The sequence below is a fragment of the Pipra filicauda genome, unplaced genomic scaffold, assembly GCF_003945595.2.
Source record: "Pipra filicauda isolate LSUMZ 115617 unplaced genomic scaffold, ASM394559v2 scaffold62_size3274119_pilon, whole genome shotgun sequence".
In the NCBI taxonomy this organism is placed as follows: Eukaryota; Metazoa; Chordata; class Aves; order Passeriformes; family Pipridae; genus Pipra; species Pipra filicauda.
In genome coordinates this window covers 212,942-225,845 of record NW_024104787.1, presented here as the reverse complement: position 1 = coordinate 225,845, position 12,904 = coordinate 212,942, and the positions used below count along the sequence as shown (strand labels likewise).

Here is a 12,904-nt window from a genome sequence, read left to right as displayed (position 1 = left end):
TAAATTGCTTGGGAGAAAGTAGTCTGATATTGGGAGTAATGGAAAAAAGTGTTGACAAAAGGGAAAAAAGTATCAAAGAAGTCAGACATATATAATCTGAATCCTGATTCACAACACCTGAAGCTGTTCATTCTGCAGAAGACCTTCCATTGGCCTCTTTGCCATCCTCCTTGCATAGCTTAGGCCTCTCTCCTCCTCACTGGTCACCTCCATTAACAGATTTATAAAATAATGACCAAAGCCAACAAAACATCACTGCCAGTTTGCCAACTAGTGTGACAATGCACTTCTGGCATCAGGGAGAAGTCAGACTCTCAGATTATTGCTCAGTCCTGAATTGAGCATGCTTCTGTTGAGTAAAATCATCAGCTACTTCCTATTAGACCCTGTCACAGGCAGTTCAGGGTGTCCCGCTGGATACAGACCGGTCAGTGAAATCACTGACAGTGACCTGCAAGCAGTGTCAGAACCCTGAGGTCTGGCAGCATTACCTTGTTCAGCTTTTAGCACCAGATCACGATGTGTTCTGAGCCCTAGAACTTCTGGAGCCTGCTAGAGTGATGCTAGATTGCATCCCACAAAAGCTAGTGCCTTTTGGCTGGGATGTGTGCTGCTTAGCGCCTAAACCCCAAGGTAGGCTTGCAAGTGCTAGGCCCTGTGCTTGGCTCAGCCTCTGACTGGCATTGGCCTTTGTCAATAGAAAGCTGCCAACACTGGTTTCTTTTGGGAAGTGCTTTACAATTTGCTGATTAGATAAACTGCCTGCCTATGACTGTATTTGCAGCCTGACCACAGCCACACACATGACACAGAGCGCACCACGTGAGCTGCCGGGCAGCAAGGAGTTGTTCGGTGTTAGCATTGCAATAACAGGCTGCTGCACTCCCATGTCCAAAAATAAGCTGAGGGAAGAAACAAACAAACAGAGTACATCTGCCTGGGCTGAGTTACACATCTCAGTTATGCTTTGCTCAGCTCATGTGATGCAGTCAGCATCCTTAAATCATCAGACTGCTGCAGTACAAAAGAATATTCAAAGCAAGTGTGTGCAGTGAGGTGAGTGCTAGGCAAGGCAGTGGGAAAACTGCAGATAGGGAGGAGCTGCTGTCCTCACCTGAAGCTCTGCATGATGAACCTGGGCAGCTGCTGTGGCCACCTGATCCTCCAGATCGGCCAGCTCAGATTCTTCAGTAACACTGTTGATCTTGCGTGCGGCGTCTTCCAGGTTGGTCAGCTGCCCCTCCAGCCCGTACACCGTGCTGGCTGTCAGGTACACCTGCAGGGCCAAAGCAGGGAGAGATGTCAATGTTTTGTGGGCATGGAGGTTTGATCAGACTGCATTTTCCATGATACCTTTGAGTTTCCCTGCTTGCTAACCCACTACAGGGAGATTTACCTGGCAGAAGAAAGGCATGGGGGAATAATCTGAAACACACATGCCCACAAAGAGAAGGGAGGAATGAGGTGGCTGCATTACAAATTTCATAGGTGCTACAATGGTATTCCAAAACATATTTGTTCCAGATTGACCAGCAAAGAAAAAAGTTGAAAAGTTTGCTTTTTCATTATTGATATTCAATTGCATAACAAACCCCCTAAGTCTATAAGGGAAAATCAACAGATCATGCCTCATATAAAGCTGCATTTATTAAAACATGCCTAATGCCTTCTGGCAATCAAAGGTGCATGAATAACTGTTCAGCAGCACATAATTACTAACTTCTTATAGTCTAACTGTGCTTACATGTATAACAGTTTTCCTTCCCATACTGCTCTCACCCAAATATGCAGCAGCCAAATCCTTCCCACCTCCTGGGCCTTTTAGTGAATCTTTGGAGGATCAGTAGACTTATCCGGGCCAAATAAGACAGAATTACTGACTTGCTAATTTAGAGTTCTTCTCTAAAAACAAACAACTTTTAATATTTTGATCCACCTAGGACACCTATGATAACTACAGCTAAAGGTTTCATTTTCCATTCAGCTCCTCAGAGCAATAATTCACGATATACCGCATTTTATTGTTTCTTTTATTTCACAAAGAAATCTAAGGTACACAGCTGGATGGAGGTCTCTGGCGCTTAGAAAAGGGTAATTTTCAAGCATTAACTTTTGACATCTGTGCTTAAGACTGCACAGAACCATGTGAAAATACTGTACTTTCTGCCTATTTACTAGTTAGCCAAGAGATTGTTTCCATGAGGCTGGTAACAGCACAGTGGAAATGAAATATATATTCTGATTTTCCACAGTGGCAGCCTCGCTAACTGTAACAGCAGTAAAGACTGTGTTGCTACAAATGAATTAAACATGTTCTATGCTCCACTTTATTGTTCAGGGGGCAAGCAAACAGAATCTAAAGCAGATCTTTGAGCTGATACCTTCATTTCATACATGTTTTTCACTCCAGTCATTGTATCTGCCCACAATTCCTAGATCATGCAGTCCTTTGACATAACAGGTATTCAAACAATTTCTGGCCATGCTGTGACTTTATGGATCAAAAGGACTGAAGAATGACCAGATTAAAATTTAATCGTTTACTTTCTATTATTTTTCTATTTCATTATTGTTTCTTAATTGCTTGCAAAAGTGTTTTTTTCCTTTGTATCAGTTGTTTCAAGGCATAAATGTAGATAGGTTTTTTTCATGCGTGTGATTTTCCTAAGAAACAAATTCACTATATCTGTACAAATTGCATCTTGTAAGAACACAGGCTAACTGCAGGCATGAAATCTTTGGAAAACATACCTAGAACAAATAAGTAATCTCATTTAACATTTTTGCTGAGTACTTGGAGACACAGGTGGTCCATAAAGTTAACATGCTGATTTAAATAGAAACGATCCTGTTTTTGTGGGTTGTAATTATTCTTCCCATTCATTTAAATGATACATCTTTGTGGTATGACATACCACAGGTACTTCAGATTAAAAGGCAATTTTCTAAAAATTTCTCTGTCACATCTAAAAGCTTAGAGAAAGAAGAAGAATAAACATTTTGAACAGAAGCATCTTTAGAAAAGTAAAGAAAATTTGCATTTAAATGCTATACCAAAAATCTCTGCAAAGTAAGACGTACTTTTCAAGAGGGGAAAATATCTAAAGAAAGTAGAACTGATAGAAAAATGTGGGAAAGGAAGGTCGTCAATGTTTCTGTAACTCGTTCAGTCCCTACCTTTATTAAATTTTAATGAAACTTTTCCAGCTAGATCTAAAGAAAAGATTTTTCTAAAGAATATTCTCTTTATCTGAACAATTGGTGCAGTTCCCAACAGCAATGGTGTCCTTGCAGGACTCCCCTAAATGATGCCCTTATTTATACATTCACATTCAGATGGTGGAAATTTATTTTACCGCCATTTCTGTACAGCTTCCACTAAAACCCAACCTTGTGTGGGTAGAGGTGGCCCTACATTCTCCACACTAATGCATGCATAGTCTCCAAAACAGAGAGAGCAAAAATGAACAGTGTCTATAACACCCAGATCCTCTTCCAGAATTTGCTGCAAAGATGATGTGCTGCATGTAGATCTGGCTCCAGCTGCAATGGGAAAAGTTATGGATTCCTGAACTTCTAAAGGCTCTTTAACTCTGCCATGGAGTATGGTGGTGAAATTTTGAAGCTGAGAAGTTTTTGCCACCTACTTCATGTCCCATGTGTGACAGAAAGATGTACTGTGGGGACATAGGAAGGCTAAATTGGATACCTTATGAATTCTGCAGGGAGCTGAGAAACATGCTGCAGTGAGGGCAACACCAAAGCAAGGAATGCTCTGCCTCAGTGCCTGCTCTCTGCTCAGTGAGAAATGCTTGACCCAAATGAACCACTAGGGGCCACAGCACCAGAGATGCCAAAGCTCGATACGGATGTGAGGGATTGTCAGAGTGCAAGTATGTGTGGGGGGAAAGCATCTTAAGATTGTTTACAACACAGTTCCCTATAGAAAAAAAATGTAGGAGCAGATTTTCCCAAATTGCTCTCTGTACTGCAGAATTTCTTAGTTTTTCTAAAGATGTGGTCCAGCCTGGACTTGTATTTTCATTCCATATTCACTCTCCTGCCAGATGAATTCTGTGGTGTTTGGAGCTAGGACACTTTAGTATTTCACGGGAGAGAAGAATCTCCATCTACTCATCTACTTCCATTATTCTGAAAAAAATTAACTAAAGTTAGCTAGAAGTTGCTGTTAGGGCGCATCTCTCATGTAACAATGACATAGATATCATGGTAGGTGGCACAAGGAAGGCACTTTGCTTCCCACAAGCTCAGGTACACCCTTCTCCAGGCACTAGAGCAGCAACTGCTATGGGAAGCCTTTATCATTCTGCAGAGGGCCATATCTGAGCTGCCAGACATCCAGCCTCTCCTGGGCACATCCTGCTCTCCTGCTCTCTCAGCCCCACTGGGGAGGGCTTCCAAGCCTATTTTGCTTGTTTGTTTTGAATTTTCCTCTCAGAGAGGGGCCAGGAGCAGGGCCACTGCATGGAAAGCTCCATGGTGGGGCAGGTTCAAGTGGCTCTGGTGCCCCATGAGGGAGGGCAGGAGATGCCAGCACCCAGGACAGCATGTGGGAGTGAAAAGGAGCAGGAGCACCTCAGCTGACACAGTGAGATGCCTGGGAAGGTTGAGCAGAGGTGGCAAGGAGAGGTTATAAAAATGGATGCATAAAAATTTCCAATGAGTAGTGACTTCCCCCTAAGATTCAGCACTGTACTTTCTCTTGCAGATGGCAGGGACTCATGAAAAAGGATGAATCTGGATGTGGCCAAACAAAAGTTTGTTTAATTCAGATTCTCCAGCCTACTTTCTAACAGTGTAGCAAGGAGCTCCAGCTCCCTGGGTACTCAGCACAGTGTGCTGGGGATGTGTGGAATGAGGAAGAGCTTCTCCACTTCTCTGTGTGGCTGGGGACATGCTTTCCCCACCTACCCTTGGAATAATGAGGTTGTGCTGAGACTGGGAGACGTGTGGTTTCAGCCAGGCATGGCACAGCTGCACAGCCACAGAGATTCGGAGGGCTTAAGTTAACTTTTGAGATAGAGATTCTATATTTAGTTGTAAACACCAAAGCATCCAACTTCCCCTCCCCACAATATTTTAAGGTATGCATAAACCCACCAACACAGCTAAGAACCTGTTGAAACTGGATTTTTTGTTCTGTTTGTATATTTGTTTAATAACCTCAGATTAATTTTGAACATCCACTGATGCTGCTTGTGTGTTCAAGTTGGTACGTACACATAGGCACAATCACTCACACATGTGACTCTTTCACATACTGGCTCATGTTCTTACATTTTCTTCCAGTGTGGTGAGCTGCTCATCAAGTCTGACAGGGTCTGTACCCAGTGGGAGGGTCCCTCTTCCTCTGTCCTGAATGTCATCTGGGAAATCACAGGGATCGGTGGATTCTGCTATTAGTTCTTCAGTGGCATTGATGACTTTCAGGACTTCTGTAGATATGTTGCAGAGAGAGACAGCAGAGTACTTCTGTTTTGTTTACAAGAGCAGACAGAGAAAACAATAGCATTAAATTAGCACAGAGGGGTAAGATATAAATCATCTTGCTAATAGCCACAGCTTTAGCCATGCTAAAACCGTATCCATGGCTAACTGCTTCGAACAGGCACAAGAACCATCTAATGGTATTGTAATCTACTTCTCTTTTCCTCCCTCCCTTTTTCACATATGCACACTGCTACAGCATGCAAAATAACATACACATGCAGTTCTTCTACAAAAAAACTCTACAGGAGGGATGGTCCAAATCTTATCCCAAAGGAGCACACAAATATCCAGCTTTAAAATCCAAATGAGCTAGATAAAGCTGGTTTTGCAATAGTGTTTTAAACAGGTTTTAAAACACAGTTTTCCTTTTTGGATACTGGCAAACAGATGTCTGTCATCTGGAATCATCTGTCTCTGTATCCCCAGGAGCTATTGCATTGCAGATGCAAACATGGGACAGCGATCTTCAGCAGCCCTATGAGGACAGCATTTTGCTAAAATGCTTGCTATGAATTAAATGATCACCCCAAATAACCATAATTTGAGCTATAAGTGTGTAAACACTTGTATCTTTGTTTTTTAAAAATTTCAATTCACCTTTTTAAAAAAAATATTTATGAAATAACATATCAAATATGAAGGAAAAGCATGCAGCTTTATCCATTTTTTGAAACAACTGAAAACGTTTTTATCATTGTTTCTTACTTGTAATTTGTAATTAACTGTCCTGATTCTGATTCTCACATAGCCTTAAGCTTCAGGACAACTTCCGATGGCAATAAAATTTCATATGATGTATCTTCAAGCACCAGGCTCAACATCCAAACTATACAGCTCGGAGATTGAGCCAAAGCTTGTCAAAGCCAATACAAATACTGTCACTGAATATATGTGCAATTCCTTTAGTGCTGCTTTGCCTAAAAGAAAGTGTGGGAAATTTAGACCAAAATTTAATTAATTCCTCAAACCTGCAAACACTTATGCATGTGAATTAAGGGCCCAACCATCTGTAAATTTTCTCACAAACAAAATATCTGCAGATCCATATTGAGGTAACAGACAGTCTTTGGATTCTATGTAGTAAATTATATAGTGCAGGAAAGTATAACTGATTAAAAATATCTATAGGCAGGATATAGGAGAAATAACGGTCATTTGATTCCCCCAAACTCTGGTGGGCTAAACTGGAAAACCTCTTTTATCTCTTTCCTTTAATCAGCTGTCTGTTTTTATGTTAGATAAGACTTTCACTGACAAACTACTTTTTTAACAGTAGGTACTCAATTGTTGTGTATCAAGACATTAAGACATCTTTAGCAATGTACCTTCTCTGAATTACAAGAAATAATTAGAAACATGAGATTAAAGAGAAGAAGAACAAGGCAAATACAGTATGCTACAGCACTCAGACCTTTAGCTTGTTAGGACAGCCAACAGAGCCCTGAACAAGCAGGCCTAGGACTCTCTTGCTGAGAAAAAATACTTGAACCCCATAAATAGCCTACTGTTTTTTCCATTTATTTTCACAAGAGCCAATTAGGTTAAAAACAGATCAATAATTTTATAGGACAGAAGAGGAAATCAATGTTACTTTGTTTTATTATTTGCTTCTACAAGTACCTGATTCTTATTCTATTCTGTGAGTAGTGGAAAAAAAAGGATAAAGGCCAGACACTACATTTTCTTCATCATCTTTACTGATGTATGTTCTCCATTTCATGAACTGTAGCCTTACTCTAGTGTTCATTATTTCTTAAATTTTTATTATCCTTTGTAGTTAATGATGGATTTCAAAAAAATATTAAATTAAATTAGAAAGAAGTGGTTTTATACCAGAATACGAGAATACATATTGGCATTTTTACAGACTAGTTACTACAAAAGAGTTTTTTTTGTTTTCCAGGTAAAGTGGTCTGTGATAGAAATCTTTGTGAAATCAAGATTTTGAGTAAAAAATACCCTACCTTCTCAATAGGTAATGGATAGAGGAAAAAAAGCTCAACAGGAAAGAACAGAATAAAACAGATTATTTTTCATTTGGAAGATGATCAATGATCACCTAGTCCAGCCACCTGACCAATTTAGCGTTGACCAAAAGTTAAAGCACATTGTTAAGGACATTGTCCAAAAGCCTCTTAAACACTGACAGGTTTGGGCATTGATCACCTCTCTAGGAAGCCAGTGTTTGATCAACTCAACAGTGAAGAAATGCCTCCTGAAGTCCAGTCTAAACCTCTGCAGGTGCAGAAATGTGATTTTTAGTTTTTCTAGAATTTGGAGGTAAGTTCTTAGTGGCAGACACAGTTCCATTTTTAAAACTGAAGATTTGCTTCCCATTAAACACTGCATAAGGCAACTAGATGAATGTTTTTAAAGTGTGGGCATCACTGAATGTATCTCAATCCCAGCCTGCAAGTATCTAGACACAGGAGTCACAACATTAAAGCTTTTTAATGTAAGCTTGTGAAACATCTGCTTTTAAAGTATAACAAAGATACAGGACTAGAGTTTAAACACTGAAAAGAAATACATGGCAAGCAAAATTGATTTTCCTTAGAATACATCTGGAGAGTAGGTCTCCCAAAACTTAAGACCACAAGCAATATTTCAATGTATTTAAATCTAACATTTGTGAAAATTTTCTGCTAAAAGGTATTTAGAATTCAGCTGTACCTGGGCTGTATTTTACAGAGAAGCAAGAAGAGATTAATATCTCCCTGAGGGAAACATAAAATCAACACGTAGGGAGTTCAAGGGTTCTCAAATTGGAAAGACTGGATATTCAGTTAATGGTTTTGCCTGCTTTTTAGCCTCTTTTTTGAGCAACTGTCAAAAGCTGTTAAAACAGCTCATGTTCCAACATGGTCAGTTTGCAAATCTAGTGGGGTACTCTAGATATAATTACTTAACACCTGTAAGGGGAAAAAACCAAAATAAATTAAAAAAATAATATAAAAAATAAAACATGTCCCAGGTTTTAGTACTTCACAATCCTCTCCCCACTCACCTATGTCAATCTTAGGATTTATGAGGTCATATAAAAATCACCTAAAATTCACAAGCACACGCACACCAAGATCATCCTGGTAGGTGGACATTTCAAATTGCTCTAAAGACTTCTTGGCTAATTTGTCTTGCCCTTGCAGGAAAGGTCATTATTAACATGTCTAAGTGATTCAGAAGGACAGCTGTCACGCCATGATCAAGACTTTCCTTGTCAAGCAGGTCAGAGAACTAATAGGGATGTGGTAGATGTAGGAAGAAATCTCTATTACAAATATCTAGCACAGAAAAGCTAAATGCAACCATTGTTCTTGAAACACTGATTTCAACAGTGATACCCTACTTCTGAATTAACACCAGTCCTCCCCAATCAAATCAATTCAGCAGATCCAAATTTGAATGTTTCTAGTAATTATGAGAATTTCATTTTTTTTACTGAATTCGAGACTAAGAGTTTAATGAAATGAGGAAAACATGCATTTATCCTTTTTGTGATAATTAATGTCCATAGTCACAAATACATTAAAGACACAGTCAAAAGGAGATGCTCAATTTCCCTGAGTTCTTTGTGGTTGATTTTTAAAACCAATGAAATAATAAAAAAGTGTGTGTATGCAAGCACATATACATATATGTGTGCATTGAATATAACAAACATCTTGGAAAACTTCTTTACTGTCATTTCTGTGTGTGATTTGACAGATGGAAAGGATTCTTGTTCTGAGAAGATTGTGTTTCAGTGGTCTAAGCTACCTCTTGCTGACTATTAGCCACTTCCCCTTCCTTTCTGCTGTCTTTCTTTCCTTTTCCTGCTGATGCTGCCAATATTTCCTTTGTTGTTTTACTCAAGCATGCTACACTGGAAGGTGCTTTATAGACTATTCTTTTATATTCTTGCACAAAGGATGATGAGTAACTGAAGGACAGCAGGATGATAAAATGAAAGCAATGTAAATATCCAAACTGCTACAAGTTTGTAGATACAAGGGGAACATTAAGTCCTCGTATGCATCTCAGCAGCCTAGGACATTTTCACATCATTTCCTTAGCATGAACATTATTGCTTTTTTTTTTACTGCTCTTAAAATAGTGAAGTTCTCCATCACTTGCACTATTTTTTTCTCCACATTGCATTTTCTCTTTTTCTGCTACTATAACATTATGTCATCTCTAGGTTCCTTTAAACTGGCATGGGAGGCAGTGACTTGCAATTCAACAGAGAGCAGTGACAGCAACAGTTAGATCAAGAAGCAGAGCAAGAACACCTTTCCATCACTGGCAGCCCTGGCATATTGTCCCCATTCTTGATTACTTGTGGTGCAATCATTTTTATCTCCAGTCTCAAGGCATTATATCACGCTCTGAGTCGCGTGCCTGTTGTGCAGTTGATATCCCCCATTTTTTCGTAGGGAGTTGAGGGGTGCTGGGGAGGAGTCAAGTTTTGCTTTGCCACTGATTAATTTGTCCTTTCAGAGTAACCTGACTGAATCCAAGCCTGATGACAACGAAAGTAAATCCCCAAACCTGCCTCCCTCATCTCCCCACCCTATGGGAGTTCACTGTACAGCTTTGAGAAGGCCCTGAAAAGCCCAACAAAAGTCCTTCACAGGCAAGCAAGGTCTGAGACACAAGTCACAGTGTGGGAGGAACAGAGACATCAGTGTCCAGCTGCCTGTGGCAGTCATCAACCCTGACCTTCAAAAGATCTTTTTCCTAAAAGTGAGCTGTAACCACTCATTACCACAAAGACTGTGGGGTAAAAAAAAAGCTAAAATTTGCCTTGATATTTGATGGAAGACAAGTATACTATGATAAACTGTGATATTAAGGAATTACTCTTCTGTGCAAGTTTAAGACTTCTGGTCTTGACCTTTAATGTCAATATCTTCATTTATGGGCACTCTTTTACAAAAATAATTATCTTACAGACTGAGAGCTATTATTCTAGTGACATTCTCCAAAGTACAACACAGAGAAATACAGCCTCTCTTTGTGCTAGGTGGCTGTGAATATTATATTTTTACTAATTCAATCCACTATCCTAATGTAGTTACAGATGTTATGCCTATTAATTTGTAATGCCTTATTTCTAGAGACAAGTTGCCTATAATCATGGGAAAGGAAGTGATTTTCCAAGAGGTGAAATATTATGGGCTAAGTTGAAAATGGATATATTTACATTATAAAATCCACAATGGACACAGGCTGATGACATTGCACAAATGGAAAAATAATTTCACTTTAAAATCGCCCTCGATATTTTTACAAACTAAGACCAAGATAATGAAAAGATGATTAAAATTCATAGAACAGAATTTAAATCTGAGAGTAAGGAAAAAAGAAAAAGTTAAAAGGAGAAGTGGTTTGCTAAATTAAGCATCAACTTTTGACACTAAAAAGTGATTCTTATTTTATGATGGAGAGAATGATATATGACATGCTAAAAACAGCATATATTTTAAAATATAAGCATATGTTTGCTCAGGGAATATAATGAAAATCTGTTTTAATATCTGATCCTCATAACCTGAGACTCAAATAGCATAGAATATGAATTCTCTTTCAATGTAGAAGAATGATAAGCAACAGACACTAGCAGTAAAGTAAAAAAATATCTACTCACCACGTACAAACTCTACAATGAATTAAGGGTTTTGATTTTTTTTTTTAAATTGGGATCTTAGAAAGATTTTTGAAGACCGCTATGGTCAGAAAATTTCCTTCCAGATTTCTTAATACAGGTGAGTACATGAGAACAGAAAGATCATACACCTTATCTTTGTCTTGTGTTCTTCTCTACTGATAAAACCAAATTCTCATCACAAAAACAAACAAGAGAGCCAGTCTGCTCCACATGTTTACTTCATGCTCATTGCTCCCATCATAATATATGGCTAGATGTGATTATAAAGTAATTTTCTGCAATGATTATTGATTGTGGCCAAAAGGTATGATTTTTCAGGCCTGATATTTTCAGGAAAACATTTTGAGTTTGAGAATGTTGGTTGGGAAATGTGGAAACCCTCAATATCACTTCATGGCATCTCTTACTACATAAGAGATGTAAGAAGACATAGACAAAACAAAGCTTTCTCACCTGCTGCAATACAGTGGATAAAAACTGCAGCTTTAAATGAAGATCAAAAGCCTTTTGTTTTTCCTAAATAGTGGGAAAGCAGTTAAATAAAAAGGCAGAAAAGTTACATTAACAGCTACAGAGGTTAACATTTATATAGGTTAAGAGTTACAGGGAACTTTAGGATAAACAACAAGGATAAAGAAACTACCAAGAATAAAATACCATAAAATTTAGGTTTTACATTTATTAGTAATATATTTAAAATAAAGCAATGCCTAATTTATTTTTATTTGTGGGATTTAGAATAAAAGACTTCATTAAGACAGATATTGCAAATCACACATGAAGCAGATGGAAAATAGTGATTTCCACCATCACAAAACAAAGTGGCACTAGCAATGGAAAAATACTTTTGCAGCAGAAGAATAAAAGCCAGCTATCTTCAATTTTGGGGTCTACATGATTCCAAGTTGGACACTGTGGTATTCCTACTTACAAAAGGGTCTGTACCTCACTTAGGCTACAGTCAGATGCTAATGTGGGAAACACCTGGGCTAAATTAAGTAAGATGTCTTGTGCCAAATCACTTCCTACTGTTTGCTGCTGTCCCTCTCCTGGACTCACTGTCCCAAAACAAACAAGTAAAACCCTTCAAAGTAGTACTCTTCAGTGACCAGTCAGTAGGCTTACCATAATCCCCCTAATTTACATAGGCCTGTTTAAATTAAACTGACTGGTTTTGCCTTGAAATAATGATGAAACCACAGTTACCCTGTTGGCTGTGCTGGGACAGAAGTATCTTCCAGCTGAGAAGCAGCATTTCCTTGAAACTCTTCCAGCTATATCTGAAAGACCTCAACTTTCAGTGCCAAGTCTCTGGGCAGCTTACAGAAGAAGACAAGAAAATAGTAATTTTTTTGTTCCAGTCTATTTTCCCACTATTTTTTCCAGCAGCTTACACCAGTCTTCACTGATTTTCTGCAACTGTACCTGAAAAATGGCTGGTACATTTTCTCCCTAAGTAAATAAATATTTGGTGATCAGAGGACTGAAGGAGATTCCCCTTGCATGCATACTGGACAGAGCTGGCTTGGGTGTTCATGCATGTAAGTATCAAAATTGAGACTATAGAAAGAATGCTTGACAAAGACACTGCATTCCCCGTGTGAAGCCAGCTGAAGTTTCACCAGAAGTTTCTACTTCTCCTGGTAGATTCCACAGGGCTTTGATTCAGTCGCTCAAACACAGACAAAGTGCAATTTGAAACAGCTTGAAGTATGTGAGGATTTTGAAACAGCACTGTCAGATATG

At 38.9% G+C, this 12,904-nt stretch overlaps 1 protein-coding gene across 5 annotated transcripts in view; it reads right to left on the bottom strand.

Annotated features, from left to right (window-relative positions):
* LOC113987750 (myosin VIIA and Rab interacting protein) overlaps positions 1-12,904 on the bottom strand; it is a 213,766-nt gene that overhangs the window by 5,217 nt on the left and 195,645 nt on the right. For 3 of the 5 annotated variants that reach the window (XM_039388288.1, XM_039388289.1, XM_027720796.2), the window contains 3 exons: positions 11,612-11,674; positions 5,299-5,493; positions 1,115-1,276 (listed from right to left, as the gene is read on the bottom strand). In XM_039388288.1, the coding sequence (XP_039244222.1) occupies positions 1,115-1,276; positions 5,299-5,493; positions 11,612-11,674 (420 nt within the window). The remainder of the gene's footprint in view (positions 1-1,114; positions 1,277-5,298; positions 5,494-11,611; positions 11,675-12,904) is intronic. The other 2 variants (XM_027720787.2, XM_027720800.2) reach the window with 1 other exon arrangement.